The 18,232-nt window shown below is 39.0% G+C and overlaps 1 protein-coding gene across 1 annotated transcript in view; it reads left to right on the top strand.

Moving 5' to 3' along the window:
* The first annotated feature begins 212 nt into the window (after window positions 1-212).
* Window positions 213-18,232, top strand: part of LOC131928941 (cytosolic phospholipase A2) — a 41,518-nt gene continuing 23,498 nt past the window's right edge. Inside the window, exons 1-5 of the mRNA XM_059285115.1 lie at window positions 213-356; window positions 6,219-6,346; window positions 6,855-6,879; window positions 13,265-13,346; window positions 14,700-14,846. Coding sequence (XP_059141098.1) covers window positions 6,330-6,346; window positions 6,855-6,879; window positions 13,265-13,346; window positions 14,700-14,846 — 271 coding nt within the window. The 5' untranslated portion in view covers window positions 213-356; window positions 6,219-6,329. The remainder of the gene's footprint in view (window positions 357-6,218; window positions 6,347-6,854; window positions 6,880-13,264; window positions 13,347-14,699; window positions 14,847-18,232) is intronic.

Raw genomic sequence — 18,232 nt, 5'->3', positions numbered from 1 at the left:
CCTTTAACTTCCTTTTTTTCAAGCTAATTCTGTAATTTTTTTCCAAATCATTTTTGTACTATTTGCAATGACTCCACCCCTTCCCATCCCCTCCCCCCCCCCCCCCCCCCCACACACACACACGAGACTGTAGTGTCGTGCTAGCAGTCCCAGCACGTAAAAGTGAAAAGCAAGCATCAGCGGGTACTACACAAAAGACAGGTACTCGACCTAGATCGGCGAGAGATTGTGTAAACTGTGCTAGGGCTAGACGACTTGCAGATTGTATCTTAACACTATGCGATACATACACGGGAACATTTACCTGTTTTAAATTTAGCTTCAAGTGTATTTTGACCTGGCACAGTTCGACGAAGGTAACTTCTCATTTTGCCTTTTATAGTTAACATATAACTGCAACCTTTTATAATTAATCTTTAACTCAAATCTTAACATTTTATAGTTAACACTTAATCCTAATCTTAACATCTTATAATTAAGGAGTATATGATAACTTAAACTTTGTCGTATTTTCTTTTAAAACGGGATGATTCTTCCAGTGGAATCAAGCTTTAAAAGTGTTTAACAAAACATTAACGAGAAAACACATAGAGGTGAAAAGTTCTCAGGAAATGCTTTGTAAGAATATGATATAAAAGTATCAAATTCTGAATGTTATTGAGAAATTAGAAATAAGGTAAAATATCCAAACCGGAAATCGCTTGAAAGTTTATAGAAATCTAGTTAAAAGAGCTAATACTTTTTATAAAATTCATCTACCTAACTGAAACAGTACTCAACTTAACGTGTCCCACTGAAAAAAAGTACAACGTCTGGTTTACGAAAAACGTTGATAAAAAACATGCGAATACATAATAATACAGAATTATAAAATACTGAGTGTAGAATTTCGTCAACCTGACTGAAACGATACTCAAGTTATCGTCTTTTGGTTAACCGAAGCTAGAGTAAGTACAATATCCGGTTACCGTAATTCGATCAAAAGTTACTAGAAAAGAATTAATTGGACACACCACATAAAATATACTTTCATGTGAAATTTTATCAACTTACTAAGACAGTACTAAAGTTATCGCACATACAGACATACATTGACATGTTGGAAAAAAGAACGGTTTTTTAGGGGGGAAGGGGGGATAGAAGTCGCTTAGGGTTAGGGTTAGGATTAGGGTTAGGATTAGGGATAGGGTTAGGGGGATAGAAGTCGCTTAGGTTTTTGGAGAAATGAGTCTATGTGACGATGGAGAAGAAAAGCAGCCGCCCCCTCAACCTCCACATCCACACTCCACATCCTGTCCCGCCTACATGACCAATCCGTTGCTCCAGGTGACCAGTAGAGCGCATCATTTAACCTGCCCAAAGTTTGGTAAAACTTGGTGTGTATGTGTCTCTGTCTATGTGTGCCTGTGTGATTGACGCTTTAGAGAGGCCCTAGGCTAGAACACACTGACTCATCAATTTCTCGCCGTCTAAACCAGGCAAGTTTCTTGCTACACACTGTGGTAGTTATACATTACACAAGTAGACTAAACCCACACACTGTCGTAGTTATACATTACATGAGTAGACTAAACCCACACACTGTGGTAGTTATACATTACACACGTAGACTAAACCCACACACTGTGGTAGTTATACATTGCATTAGTAGACTAAACCCACACACTGTGGTAGTTATACATTACACACGTAGACTAAACCCACACACTGTGGTAGTTATACATTACACAAGTAGACTAAACCCACACACTGTCGTAGTTATACATTACACACGTAGACTAAACCCACACACTGTGGTAGTTATACATTACACAAGTAGACTAAACCCACACACTGTCGTAGTTATACATTACATGAGTAGACTAAACCCACACACTGTGGTAGTTATACATTACACACGTAGACTAAACCCACACACTGTGGTAGTTATACATTACACACGTAGACTAAACCCACACACTGTCGTAGTTATACATTACACACGTAGACTAAACCCACACACTGTGGTAGTTATACATTACACAAGTAGACTAAACCCACACACTGTCGTAGTTATACATTACATGAGTAGACTAAACCCACACACTGTGGTAGTTATACATTACACACGTAGACTAAACCCACACACTGTGGTAGTTATACATTACACACGTAGACTAAACCCACACACTGTGGTAGTTATACATTACACACGTAGACTAAACCCACACACTGTGGTAGTTATACATTACACAAGTAGACTAAACCCACACACTGTGGTAGTTATACATTACATGAATAGACTAAACCCACACACTGTGGTAGTTATACATTACATGAGTAGACTAAACCCACACACTGTGGTAGTTATACATTACATGAATAGACTAAACCCACACACTGTGGTAGTTATACATTTCACAAGTAGACTAAACCCACACACTGTGGTGGTTATACATTACACAAGTAGACTAAACCCACAAACTGTGGTAGTTATACATTACACAAGTAGACTAAACTCACACACTGTGGTAGTTATACATTACACACGTAGACTAAACCCACACACTGTGGTAGTTATACATTACACACGTAGACTAAACCCACACACTGTGGTAGTTATACATTACATGAATAGACTAAACCCACACACTGTGGTAGTTATACATTACATGAGTAGACTAAACCCACACACTGTGGTAGTTATACATTACATGAATAGACTAAACCCACACACTGTGGTAGTTATACATTTCACAAGTAGACTAAACCCACACACTGTGGTAGTTATACATTACACAAGTAGACTAAACCCACACACTGTGGTAGCTATACATTACACACGTAGACTAAACCTACACACTGTGGTAGTTATACATTACACAAGTAGACTAAACCCACACACTGTGGTAGTTATACATTGCATTAGTAGACTAAACTCACACACTGTGGTAGTTATACATTACATGAATAGACTAAACCCACACACTGTGGTAGTTATACATTACACAAGTAGACTAAACTCACACACTGTGGTAGTTATACATTACACAAGTAGACTAAACCCACAAACTGTGGTAGTTATACATTACACAAGTAGACTAAACCCACACACTGTGGTAGTTATACATTACACACGTAGACTAAACCCACACACTGTGGTAGTTATACATTACACACTTAGACTAAACCCACACACTGTGGTAGTTATACATTACATGAGTAGACTAAACCCACACACTGTCGTAGTTATACATTACATGAGTAGACTAAACCCACACACTGTGGTAGTTATACATTACACACGTAGACTAAACCCACACACTGTGGTAGTTATACATTACACACTTAGACTAAACCCACACACTGTGGTAGTTATACATTACATGAGTAGACTAAACCCACACACTGTGGTAGTTATACATTGCATTAGTAGACTAAACCCACACACTGTGGTAGTTATACATTACACACGTAGACTAAACCCACACACTGTGGTAGTTATACATTACACACGTAGACTAAACCCACACACTGTGGTAGTTATACATTACATGAGTAGACTAAACCCACACACTGTGGTAGTTATACATTACACAAGTAGACTAAACCCACACACTGTGGTAGTTATACATTACACACGTAGACTAAACCCACACACTGTGGTAGTTATACATTACACACGTAGACTAAACCCACACACTGTGGTAGTTATACATTACATGAGTAGACTAAACCCACACACTGTGGTAGTTATACATTACACAAGTAGACTAAACCCACACACTGTGGTGGTTATACATTACACACGTAGACTAAACCCACACACTGTGGTAGTTATACATTACACAAGTAGACTAAACCCACACACTGTGGTAGTTATACATTACACACGTAGACTAAACCTACACACTGTGGTAGTTATACATTACACAAGTAGACTAAACCCACACACTGTGGTAGTTATACATTGCATTAGTAGACTAAACTCACACACTGTGGTAGTTATACATTACATGAATAGACTAAACCCACACACTGTGGTAGTTATACATTACACAAGTAGACTAAACTCACACACTGTGGTAGTTATACATTACACAAGTAGACTAAACCCACACACTGTGGTAGTTATACATTACACACGTAGACTAAACCCACACACTGTGGTAGTTATACATTACACAAGTAGACTAAACCCACACACTGTGGTAGTTATACATTGCATTAGTAGACTAAACTCACACACTGTGGTAGTTATACATTACACAAGTAGACTAAACCCACAAACTGTGGTAGTTATACATTACACAAGTAGACTAAACCCACACACTGTGGTAGTTATACATTGCATTAGTAGACTAAACTCACACACTGTGGTAGTTATACATTACATGAATAGACTAAACCCACACACTGTGGTAGTTATACATTACACAAGTAGACTAAACTCACACACTGTGGTAGTTATACATTACACAATTAGACTAAACCCACACACTGTGGTAGTTATACATTACACACGTAGACTAAACCCACACACTGTGGTAGTTATACATTACACAAGTAGACTAAACCCACACACTGTGGTAGTTATACATTGCATTAGTAGACTAAACTCACACACTGTGGTAGTTATACATTACACACGTAGACTAAACCCACACACTGTGGTAGTTATACATTGCATTAGTAGACTAAACCCACACACTGTGGTAGTTATACATTACATGAATAGACTAAACCCACACACTGTGGTAGTTATACATTACACAAGTAGACTAAACTCACACACTGTGGTAGTTATACATTACACAAGTAGACTAAACCCACACACTGTGGTAGTTATACATTGCATTAGTAGACTAAACTCACACACTGTGGTAGTTATACATTACACACGTAGACTAAACCCACACACAGTGGTAGTTATACATTGCATTAGTAGACTAAACTCACACACTGTAGTAGTTATACATTACACACGTAGACTAAACCCACACACTGTGGTTGTTATACATTACACACGTAGACTAAACCCACACACTGTGGTAGTTATACATTACACAAGTAGACTAAACTCACACACTGTGGTAGTTATACATTACACAAGTAGACTAAACCCACACACTGTGGTAGTTATACATTGCATTAGTAGACTAAACTCACACACTGTGGTAGTTATACATTACATGAATAGACTAAACCCACACACTGTGGTAGTTATACATTACACAAGTAGACTAAACTCACACACTGTGGTAGTTATACATTACACAAGTAGACTAAACCCACACACTGTGGTAGTTATACATTACACAAGTAGACTAAACTCACACACTGTGGTAGTTATACATTACACAAGTAGACTAAACTCACACACTGTGGTAGTTATACATTACACAAGTAGACTAAACCCACACACTGTGGTAGTTATACATTACACAAGTAGACTAAACCCACACACTGTGGTAGTTATACATTGCATTAGTAGACTAAACTCACACACTGTGGTAGTTATACATTACATGAGTAGACTAAACCTACACACTGTGGTAGTTATACATTACACAAGTAGACTAAACCCACACACTGTGGTAGTTATACATAACATGAATAGACTAAACCCACACACTGTGGTAGTTATACATTACATGAGAAGCCTTAATTCATTATTAGGATCAATGTACACACATTAACCACTCAATTTGCACAGCATATTGTTGGTAACGATTATAGATATAGTATATTGGTTATATAGATTTAAATTGAGAAAAATAAGCCTCCTATTTTATAGACCACTCCTAACTAGATTTTTAAATTAGTATAGATTATTTCTTTTATAGTCAGTTCTAAGTTAATCTGACTGTTGGAAAATGATGCAAAAAAAGTTAAATGCTATCGAGGTAGAACAAGAAATATGGTAGAGGAAGAACGAGAAATATGGTGGAGGAAGAACGAGAAATATTGTAGAGGAAAAAAGAGAAATATTGTAGAGGAAAAAAGAGAAATATTGTAGAGGAAGAACTAGAACAACAGAGTTAAGTTTTCGTGTTGTGCTAAGGTCTCTAAAACAACGAAACAACTTGTGACATGATAGAACGTGTCTAAAACAACGCAACAACTTGTGACATTATGATAGAACGTGCAGGAAGGATGACACACTTGAATCCTACCGGATAAACCGCTCTAATTTAACCTTTGACCCGAGGTCTAACACGGTATGTCCATTTTCATAGCTTGCCTGACCCGTGCAACATGGACAATTGAAACCAGCTGTGCATGTCGCTGTGCTCAATTCAACGCTGGAATTCTGTGCTGGACTGTAGAATACAATCAATTCATTCAAAATGGCTTCGGATGCTTCGTAAGTAGATTTTATTCTAGGCCAATTTAGTTTTTCTTTCAGACATTTCTTCTAGGCCTACTTTATAAATTATATTTCGTTCGGTGCTTCCTCCTCCCTTTTGGAAGAGAAGCCTGAACGAAACACTGTTACGGTTTCATCCAGTTTATGTAAATGTATGTAGCTAGTGCTACATCTATTTTATGTAGCAAGAGCTACATCTAGTTTATGTAGCAAGAGGTACTTCTATTTAATATAGCGAGTGTTACTTCTAGTTAATGTAATAAGAGCTACATCAAGTTTATTTAGCAAGAGCTACTTCTAGTTTATGTAGGTAGTTTTACAGCTGGCGTATGTTCATAATGCTACGTCTAGCTTATGTAGTTAGCTAGCACTTACAGATATATGAAACATGTTAGGGTTAAAGTTTGAATTAAAACTGTTGACAAGTAATTAATTTGTGATGTAAAATCATATTGTTAGTTTAAACAAATTATTAAACTTATTTTCTTATATTATTTTTTTCCAGTTTTGACCCGTTTCAAGTATTTGAGGTAAAATGCAATAAACTTAAACAAAATTATATTTAGATTACATAGTATTCAAGAGGGGAAAAATGAAGTTATTTAAAAGTATAGTTTGATGACAGTAAACTAAAAATAATTCCAACTTAATTCAATGTCCATTTTTTACTTTAAAAGTTTACTTAATTTTTAAGAGTGGATTAAACATTCAATTTAGTCACATTTTATGTCACAGTGTATAGTCATTGAGACTTGATCTACGGGAAAATTGAAACAATTCGGGAAGTGGTACTTTTTAGAAATAGGATATTGCGAACATTAAAACTTCCGGTAACGAAAACCACCCAAACTTTGTTACAATCAAGAGAATAAGATCTTCAACCTAAGTATAAAAATTCGTTTACCTAACTGAAACGATACTCGTGTTATCGGTAACTTAGAAATTATACTAGAGTAAGTACCGCTTCCAGAAACCGCTCAAAAGTTGAAAGAAAACTAAAAATTAGATATAATAGTATACAGAGCCGGCGTTAGGGGTACGCGGGGCCTATGGCCAACCATCCGCGCGGGGCCTTATATTTTTTCATTGGTGTATAATTAAAACATGTACAGTGAGGAGTTTTTTTTTCTTCTTCTCAACGCGATTTAATATTTATAACGATATATAAGGTATTTTTAAGCTGCTTATCAATGTCGTATTAACATCAAGACACTGATTAACAAACAATTTGTTTACTTCGAAGTGCTTTTGAAACGTTGCTTGTTTCTGTTAGGGCTTTTTGTTTGAAAAGTAAAAAATAAAACAGATATAAGTTTGAGACGCGCATTAAAGAGACGATGAACGTCAGCTTCAAACTTGATTTTTTTTTTACATTTATGTTTATTTATGAAAATCTTACCAGTACGTTCTCAAACGAAGATCTACTTTTCTTGCCTTTCGTGAGGAAAATTCCATTATTATATCATCATAGTCCAAACTGGAGGCTATGTCTTTTTCTATTTTTCTATCCTCGCTTTTGATGCACCTGATTCATACTTGCGAAATCTATCTCTGTCTCTTGTAGCCATGGTGTAGAGGAAAAATGGTGAAATCTCTTTGAAGCAACGTTAAATTGGTCCACAGTGGCGGGTGATAGTATCGATATTTTCTCAATTTATCGAGTGTTAACAGTGGCATTCAAAGTGTGTGGATGCCGGGGAAAATAGCAAAACATTGATAGATTTCGGAATAAGCTCGAATCGTGAAAAACACTGTTTACGGCTATAGATATCCAAATGAAATGACTCTCAAATGTAATCACGGACGCTCAGTAAGGTGGAACACTGGGGGGGGGGGGGGTGACAGTTGGTGGGGTGAGGTAAAGGATAACTGTACATTTAAATCTATGGGATGCCAAACCCTAAAAAAATCAGTTCGGGTACTACGTTACTGGATCTATGACCGCAGCCATTCAAGAGAAGGTGCGTGTTTATAGAGCGTCCGCGTATTACATTACAGATTAAGACCGCGTTATCACAAGAGAAGGTCCGTGTCTATAATTAGAAAGTGAACTATGTGACAGCCAGCTTCATGTTATTTATGAGTTTCGCGATGGCATGCTCGGACTGCCGGTAATTTAGACGTTTTAGAAATCAGGAGAACTTTACCATAAAACAGTCTCGGCCCTATGTATCAAACAGTATAGACTTTATAATTTGTTTAGTGTGCCTACACTATTTTAAAACAAGAATCACTATGGCCTTAATTATTATACTGAATATCCCTACACAGAGGCGTAGCGAGGGGAGGGGGTGCGGACCGCACCGGGTGACACCATTTAGGGGGGTGACACCAAGGCAAAAAATAGCAAAATATATAGAGAAAAACTTGAGGGGGGTGCAAATTGAAAGTTTGAGGGGGGGGGGGTGCAAATCGAAAATTTTAAAGTTTTTTCCCGGGAAGGGGCATGTTCCCATCCGCTCTCCCCCCCCCCCCCTCCTCCTCTGCAAACCATCATCAGGTCACTGACTGTTTACTACAGGCAGCCCCGCCTGCTCACTAAAAAAAAAACGTCTTCAACGGTCCGCAAACAATAGGGTATCTGTTTACGATTTCCCCGATTTTACCTCCCATGTCAGGTCGGGGGCTAATTCGCGACCGCCATCTCCAGTCACCTCAGGACAATAGCGAGTCGACCGTGTCAGCGATGTGTGACACTAATGTCTTACTTTAGAATAACGGTCTGTACCAGTCCATGTAGAGCAGGGGTTCCCAACCTTTTTTCAGTCTAGAGCACATTCTAAAATACCGGTAGGGTGGCGGGCACCACCTATTTTAAATCGACAAAGTCCTTCCAGAGGCGTAGCGACCTTTCCCGTCATCCGGGGACAAAACTTTCGATTTGCACCCCCCCCCCCCCCCTCAAACTTTCGATTTGCACCCCCCCCCCCCCCCCTCAAACTTTCGATTTCCACCCCTTCAACCTTTCAATGATGTTTATGAAAAAAATATTCTGTCTCTGTCGAATAGTGAAAGGCGGGCACATACGAATCGTTCGGCGGGCGCCATGGCGCCCGCGGGCACGGGGTTGGGAACCCCTGATGTAGAGGATAACTCACTAACATCAGCCGTGACCTCAGTTTTAACATCCAACAATTTCGGCCATTTAGTTGGGTTTTTTTTAAATTTAATTCAGCAACAATTATTTAAGTTTACAAACTAATTCAGGCAACAATGGCGTTGCTGAAGCGCGGGGCCCCTTCAAGCGCGGGGCCTGGTGCTACCGCCCCGTTTGCCACCCCCTAACGCCGGCTCTGATAGTATATATATTATTATATATAAATTTCAACAAAATTGAAACGGTACTCAAGTAATCGTGTTTACATACACACACACGTAGAGGATCAGTGTTTCTTTCAGGCATCTCTTTGGGGGAGGGAACCCACTCCACGAACCACGTCTACCGCTCCCCCTCCCCCCCCCCCCCCCCACGACGAAATACAATTTTTATTAAAAAATATCTAGCCTTTATGCCCCAGGACAAGTTAGTAGTATAACACGTGTGGGTACTAAATGTGGTACATGTCAATGGCGTAGGCAGGGGGAGGGTTAGGGAGGGACCCCTCTGTAATCGTGTTTACATACATACATACGTAGAGGATCAGTGTTTCTTTCAGGCATCTTTTTGGGGGAGGGAACCCACCCCACGAACAACGTCTACCTCCCCCTCCCCCCACGACGAAATACAATTTATATTTAAAAATATCTAACCTTAATGCCCCAGGACAAGTTAGTAGTATAACACGTGTGGGTACTAAATGTGGTACATGTCAGTGGCGTAGGCAAGGGGGGTTAGGGAGGGACCCCTCTGTAAAAAAAATTGTTATTGTCATTATACCACTGTTACTTATTTAAATATATTTCTGAATCAGTATATATGTTTAATTATATATGCATATAGAACACTCATCTAAAACTGACGGTATGTTCACTCTGAGTTGGTTATCTCCCCTCACTACCTAAAACGGGACAGGCTGTAATTGTGTAGAGCGACATTTATGTCACACCTAGGTATACACTGGGTAAAAGAATAGACATAAAGTGACCGGACAGTGGTGATTGAAGTTGAACCCCCCCCCCTCCTCCAACCCACCCCGAACTGATCTGTTAAGTACATTTGGGAAAACGCGTAATGATGTACCAAAGTACCATGCCGCCAGAAACATAGCTTTTGAAACAAGTAAAACTCTGTGAATATTGTTTTTTCCAATACCAGTAAAGACGTGTGTGATCAATAGAGTGACCTAAACCCATACCTTAACATTATGTATACAGGCAGTGGCATTCAGTCTGTGTATGGGGGGGGTGGCGTCGAACAGGGCCCACCCGTATTAAAAACACCACAGGCGCTGAGTGGGGGGGGGGGTGGAGGACGTCGATAAGGGACCACCCCGTATTAATAAGACCACAAGCGCTGCCGCAGTTTTGGTAAGCAATGCAGTGAATCAGCCTATAAAATTTGAATGTGAGACACAACATCACCCGTGAATTTTCACGTATCGCTAAAAACCTCAACTGAGTGGGAAACTCTCTACCCCCTTCCCCCCCCCCCCACCACCACCCAGAAACCTGCATCTCCCTTCTGTCTCCCTTATATGTACTACTAGGTTGCAACAATGCGGACGGGTACGCCAGTTCCGTATAAAACTTCTTTAACATTCGATGGTGATAATGGAGAGTTTGATGTCTATGATGGAATTTTAAAATCTGACTAGACTACCCGTCATCTAGTTAGATAACTGTGGGTTTCGGAGGGTCATCCATAAATGACATCACGTCTGCCAGCCAGAGGCGTAGCGACCCTTCCCGGCGCCCGGGGACAAACTTTTCGATTTGCACCCCTCCACCCTCAAGATTTTGATTTGCACCCCCCTCAAACTTTCGATTTGCACCCCTCCCCCCCTCAAACTTTCAATTTACACCCCCTCAACCATTCAATTTATTTTTCCAACCCATTTTGGCGCCCCCTAAGGTCGGCGCCCGGGGACATGTGTCCTTCCGCCCCCCACCCCCCTTGCTACGCTACTGCTGCCAGCACTTATCATCCCAAAATAACCAGACCCCACATTCAAAAAGACGTTTTTTATATTTTAAAAACTCTACTAAACTCTACTTCACCTGCCCAGTGCCCCGCCAAGTCTCAGACATGTTTGCATTTTAAAAAAAAAACGATTATCCCTTCATATGCTGAGAACATAGAAACAGGTGAACTCTACTTCACCTGCCCTATGCCTCGCGAGGTCCTGATAGTCAACCTTATCATTCACATACAGGCCTAAAGAAAAAATAATTAAACATTGTTGTAAAAAAAAACTTTAACTATTACTATAGTCAATGTTTTTATAATAAATGTGGTTAATCGACCTATGAATATATCAATAAATTAATTAATGGCTTTAAATTAGTTAGTAATTAACAGTGTGTTCAAGAAAGAACAATATTTACCACCCAAAATCCTATTTTACAACTCTAAACATAATGCAGATTCTCCCCAATAACAAATAAAAAAAAACAACAACAAAATGAGTTATCAAACGTCACTATTCAGTCAAAATTAAGCCATTGTTCTAAAACTTTTTTTAAAAATGTGGTTAATCTACCTATGAATAAATCAATAAATTAATTAACGTCTTTAAATAAATGTGTGATTAACAGTCTGTCTGCAATAAAAAAATTGTTCTCTACCTACATACTATTTTACAGCCCCCCCCCCCCCCCCATATAGAGCAGTTTCCTTACAGTACGAAATCAGACAAACAAATAAATATTCAAACATGTAAACACAGTTGAGTTTTAGTAGTATATAGATTGTTTGCATAATATGATGATGTTATGAAACAAATTGTAAATATGCCTTTTGGGCCAGTAACTTGGCCAGCTAAAATAGATCTCAAAGAAGCTCATTAATAAGTTTGCAAACTTAAAAGCATGAAAAATAAATCAAATCTAAATTAATTAAGATACAATTTTTTAAAAATTGTGTTTGGTTAGTGGTCAAAAGGTCGGCTGAATTTGGGTATAACGAATACGCGCATATTACTTTAAAGATGCCCCTACAGTGCATGGGAATAATTTGGTCACAAGTACTCTAAAAGATGCCCCTACACTATAGTAAATAAATATCACACACATTTATTAAGTGAATATCTATGACTACCATAGGACTACCCTTCATTGACGCCCCCTTTTTCTATACAAGTTTTGCCATACGGACAGTGTAATGTCAAAACGAGTGACAGACGATTGAGTGTTACAATTTGTTTTGGGTGAGATCGGCAAACACACGGAGAGTTTTGATGACACCATGACAGAACAAATCGCAACTTTTTTTTTAATTACAAAAAGAAAAAGACAAAATGTCCACGCCCGCTGGATGCCCCCCCCCCCAGTGGTGGATGCCCGGGGGTTGGGCCCCGTTCGCCCCCCTCCCTCTCTGCATGCCACTGCCACCATTACACCGTCCATCACAAAACCACCCCCTCCTCCCCACCCTCTTTCCAAATTACATCATCCATCACAAAAAAAACCTCCTCCGCCAAATTTGAATGTGTGTGTATGTTTATGTAATTGTGTATGATTTTTTTTTGCATGTAATGTTTACACTTACATTTTCATTGGTGAATTTCATTGTGTACAAGTGTTAGGGTTAGGATCGTAAACATTAACACAAACATACATTTACATTGTCTCTTAGATGTACCTCCCCCGCGGAGAAAAAAGTCTATTTGAACCTTTCATATTGACTCCTAAATATTAAGCCCGTATTATCAATTTTGAATGTTAATCTACAATATAAATGCCTTTCGCTTTCTAGTGATGGAACTTGGTGAGAAAAATATGTTAACCTGCAATGTAAATGCTCTCTAACCAATGCAGGTGAAACATAAGCACTGTGCTATTGTATATGTCAAGGTGGTGCGAGGAAGATCCATAACCAAAGGTTGGGCCAAAGATTTAGGTGAGTTTTAAATATATTATAGAGTACAATGTTACCCGTAACTATATGGTCTCTAGAGTACAATGTTACCGGTAACTCTATATGGTCTCTAGAGTTCAATGTTACCCGTAACTCTATATGGTCTCTAGAGTTCAATGTTACCCGTAACTCTATATGGTCTCTAGAGTTCAATGTTACCCGTAACTCTATATGGTCTCTCGAGTTCAATGTTACCCGTAACTCTATATGGTCTCTAGAGTTCAATGTTACCCGTAACTCTATATGGTCTCTAGAGTTCAATGTTACCCGTAACTCTATATGGTCTCTAGAGTTCAATGTTACCCGTAACTCTATATGGTCTCTAGAGTACAATGTTACCGGTAACTCTATATGGTCTCTAGAGTTCAATGTTACCCGTAACTCTATATGGTCTCTAGAGTTCAATGTTACCCGTAACTCTATATGGTCTCTAGAGTTCAATGTTACCCGTAACTCTATATGGTCTCTAGAGTTCAATGTTACCCGTAACTCTATATGGTCTATAGAGTTCAATGTTACCCGTAACTATATGGTCTCTAGAGTTCAATGTTACCCGTAACTCTATATGGTCTCTAGAGTTCAATGTTACCCGTAACTCTATATGGTCTCTAGAGTTCAATGTTACCCGTAACTCTATATGGTCTCTAGAGTTCAATGTTACCCGTAACTCTATATGGTCTCTAGAGTTCAATGTTACCCGTAACTCTATATGGTCTCTAGAGTTCAATGTTACCCGTAACTCTATATGGTCTCTAGAGTTCAATGTTACCCGTAACTCTATATGGTCTCTAGAGTTCAATGTTACCCGTAACTCTATATGGTCTCTAGAGTTCAATGTTACCCGTAACTCTATATGGTCTCTAGAGTTCAATGTTACCCGTAACTCTATATGGTCTCTAGAGTTCAATGTTACCCGTAACTCTATATGGTCTCTAGAGTTCAATGTTACCCGTAACTCTATATGGTCTCTAGAGTTCAATGTTACCCGTAACTCTATATGGTCTCTAGAGTTCAATGTTACCCGTAACTCTATATGGTCTCTAGAGTTCAATGTTACCCGTAACTCTATATGGTCTCTAGAGTTCAATGTTACCCGTAACTATATGGTCTCTAGAGTTCAATGTTACCCGTAACTCTAGCTGGTCTCTAGAGTTCAATGTTACCCGTAACTCTATATGGTCTCTAGAGTTCAATGTTACCCGTAACTCTATATGGTCTCTAGAGTTCAATGTTACCCGTAACTCTATATGGTCTCTAGAGTTCAATGTTACCCGTAACTCTATATGGTCTCTAGAGTTCAATGTTACCCGTAATGATGTTTTTCTCTGACCCCAGTGGACACGCCTGACCCGTATGTCATCTTGACCTTGGCGAATTCACCCTATTCGTGGCGAAAAACAGCCGTTAAAGATAATGACGTCAATCCTGAGTGGCATGAAACATTTACCTTTTGGTTGGATCCAGAACAGGACCATGTTCTAGGTGAGTATTTTAATCCTAATCCTGTCTAGGTGGGTAGTTTAATCCTAATCCTGTCTAGGTGGGTAGTTTAATCCTAATCCTGTCTTGGTGAGTAGTTTAATCCTATCCCTGTCTAGGTGAGTAGTTTAATCCTAAACCTGTCTAGGTGAGTAGTTTAATCCTAATCCTATCTAGGTGGGTAGTCTAATCCTAATCCTGTCTAGGTGAGTAGTTTAATCCTAATCCTATCTAGGTGGAAAGTTTAATCCTAAACCTGTCTAGGTGAGTAGTTTAATCCTAATCCTATCTAGGTGGGTAGTTTAATCCTAATCCTGTCTAGGTGAGTAGTTTAATCCTAATCCTATCTAGGTGGGTAGTTTAATCCTAATCCTGTCTAGGTGAGTAGTTTAATCCTAATCCTATCTAGGTGGGTAGTCTAAGCCTAATCCTGTCTAGGTGAGTAGTTTAATCCTTATCCTATCTAGGTGGAAAGTTTAATCCTAAACCTGTCTAGGTGAGTAGTTTAATCCTAATCCTATCTAGGTGGGTAGTTTAATCCTAATCCTGTCTAGGTGAGTAGTTTAATCCTAATCCTATCTAGGTGGGTAGTTTAATCCTAATCCTGTCTAGGTGAGTAGTTTAATCCTAATCCTAACTAGGTGGAAAGTTTAATCCTAAACCTGTCTATGTGAGTAGTTTAATCCTAATCCTATCTAGGTGGGTAGTTTAATCCTAATCCTGTCTAGGTGAGTAGTTTAATCCTAATCCTATCTAGGTGGAAAGTTTAATCCTAATCCTGTCTAAGTGAGTAGTTTATTCCTAAACCTGTCTAGGTGAGTAGTTTATTCCTTATCCTGTCTATATGAGTAGTTGAATCCTAATGAAAATTGCAGTATAAAGGGGTTGTTATGCAAAATGCAGTATAATGGGATTGTTACAGGGGCGGAACTACAGTGCCGCCAGACCCCGCAATGCGGGGGGGGGGGGGCCACGCCGTTTAGGGGGCCCACAGCCGCCCATAAGCGGTTTTTTTTTATAGTTACAATTAATTTTCTTGCATTTTTGACCTGATGGTTGTTTTGAAAAAAGAATGCTGTAGCTGCGGTTGGAGTATCTTTATTCTGTAGACACCATCCCACGATCTTGTATATTCTTTCTCCTACAATCAAACACACGCTGTTGTCGGCAAAATTCTTTTGAAAAAACATCAATTGCGCGAGAGGCCGCTAGATATTAAGACGGCTTTTTTAGACCATCCCAAATTTGGTACTGATGGATAAAATCACATCGGTGCTTTGTTGTCCCTTTTAAGTTCCTTTCTCAGACCTCCCCTCCCGTTCTTAGCCTTACAAGAAGCGAATAGATAACGCCTCAACAACTAAGCTGGCTCGTATCGGTGGTAGTGTTGACAAACTAGCGCTCCAACAACTAATATCCAAGAAATAAAGTGCCGACATTGTTTAAGTTCAATAACCACTGTTCTAGAAAACAAGGCAAACGTCTCAAATGAATACACGAATGATAGCGAATGATATATATATATATATATATATATATATATATATATATATATATATATATATATATATATATATTTACTTTGCTTTTAGAACAATTGAAAAAGTCTAGATTGCTCTTAGAATAAGACGATTGAAACGTTTTTTAATTTTTTGCGGGGTGGCCCATTTTTTCTAGTTCCGCCACTGAGTTGTTATGCAAAATGCAGAATAATGGGGTTGTTATGAAACAATCAACCAATCCCTTTAGACAGTATCGTCTGCCACCCACCCTCATCATCATGTACTAATCAGACAGCCACACATGCATATTCATTTCTTAACGCAGTGAATCCTGGTAATAAATTTTGCAAACGAGTAAAAGTCACTGATCTCTCTGTAAATTTTAACCACGAAGAATTCGTCTTGTATTTTCTTAACCAAGCCTGGCTGGAGAAAATCGTACATTATGTGTTGATGCATGTATCAAGTCCCTAAAAACCCATCTAGGAGAGACAACTCCAAAATCAAACAACTGGTTCTAACACGGCTGTCCAATAAAGGTCATCGGCCAGGGCTCAAGAGTGCCTAGATAAACTTCAACGGCCTCAAGTTCGTGACCAAGTCGAGCTATCTAGAGTCTAGACGGAGGAGTCAGGTTGTAATAGGGCGTGTAGAGGGGTGGACGCCGAGATCAGACACTTAGCCCTAGACACATCACTCTGTGGTGCCCCAACCAATCCGCTGTAAGTCCTGCCGATTTACGTTAGTTAGAGAGCTATCCTACCCCCCCCCCCCCCCTCATCCCAAAAAAAAAATAGTCCAAACTAATTTCAGGCCTTAAATAATCGTGTTTTATATATGTTTGTATTCATGTTTACCGAAAATTGTGAAAAGAAATATTTAAATAGGGCAGGGGTCGGCAACCTTTTGAGACGGGCTAGCCAAAAGTTTGAATCTACAAAATTTCCCAGTTTTTAAAGAGCCACTAACATTTTTATGTGCACTTCGGTAGAGGAAAGCATGGAACCATTGCCACGGGGCTGGCCACGGCACAATTTTGGAGCTGGGCATGCAAAGCGGCTTTCAGCTGTATACGCTCCACTCCACCTATTCTCATGGGTTTTTTCTTTTGTTTAAAGTTTTATTTTGTTTTTACGGTGTAATATTTTTTTAGCTTTGAAAATAAAATAATATAATTATTATGGAACTGGAGAGGGGCATGTTGACATTGAAAGAGCCGCATGTATGCGAGCCGCAGGTTGCCGACCCATGATATAGGGCAAGCTGGTCAAAAGTATATAAACTTGATATGTACAATGGTTTCTCGCGTTAAGTTTATTTTTGTGACTTTTTGTATTTATATTATAAATTCTGAAAGCATTCCTTTTTATAGCTATACGATTGTTTAGTACGTCTTATTTAAATAATAATTAAGATAATTGCTTTTGTATATAGTACAAAACTATTTAAAGGAGCTTTATGAGCACCCCTATTTTAAAGAAGGGCTGTAAGTCATGGAAGTTGTGTGAACGTTTGCCTACCTTTCAAGCTATAGCTTTTGTAGATTTTAAAATATTTTTCTACGCAACAGTGTGTGTGTTAGTAACTGTAGAACAATCACTGCAATAGTAGACCTGTTTTTTTTTTTACAAAACCACTAACAAGATGCATGAAAAAATAATTTATTAAAAAAAATTCATTGTTTTTTTTTTGTCGGAACTGGGCCCCCTAAATGTCCTGCCCCCCCCCCCTCCTGCATTGCGGGATCTGGCGGCATGGTAGTTCCGCCCCTGAGTGTTACATGATTTATCTGCTCATCTACTCACCAATCAAGTGTAAATCTTTCTTATTTATATTGACAAAATGCACCCGCTCCCCACCCTTCTCCTACATGCGAAAACGTTGTTG

The sequence above is a fragment of the Physella acuta genome, unplaced genomic scaffold, assembly GCF_028476545.2.
Source record: "Physella acuta isolate Inbredline_101_S28 unplaced genomic scaffold, ASM2847654v3 ptg001574l, whole genome shotgun sequence".
Taxonomy (NCBI): domain Eukaryota; kingdom Metazoa; phylum Mollusca; class Gastropoda; family Physidae; genus Physella; species Physella acuta.
The sequence above is the reverse complement of the archived record's forward strand: the minus strand, read 5'-3'. Positions and strand labels throughout refer to the sequence as shown.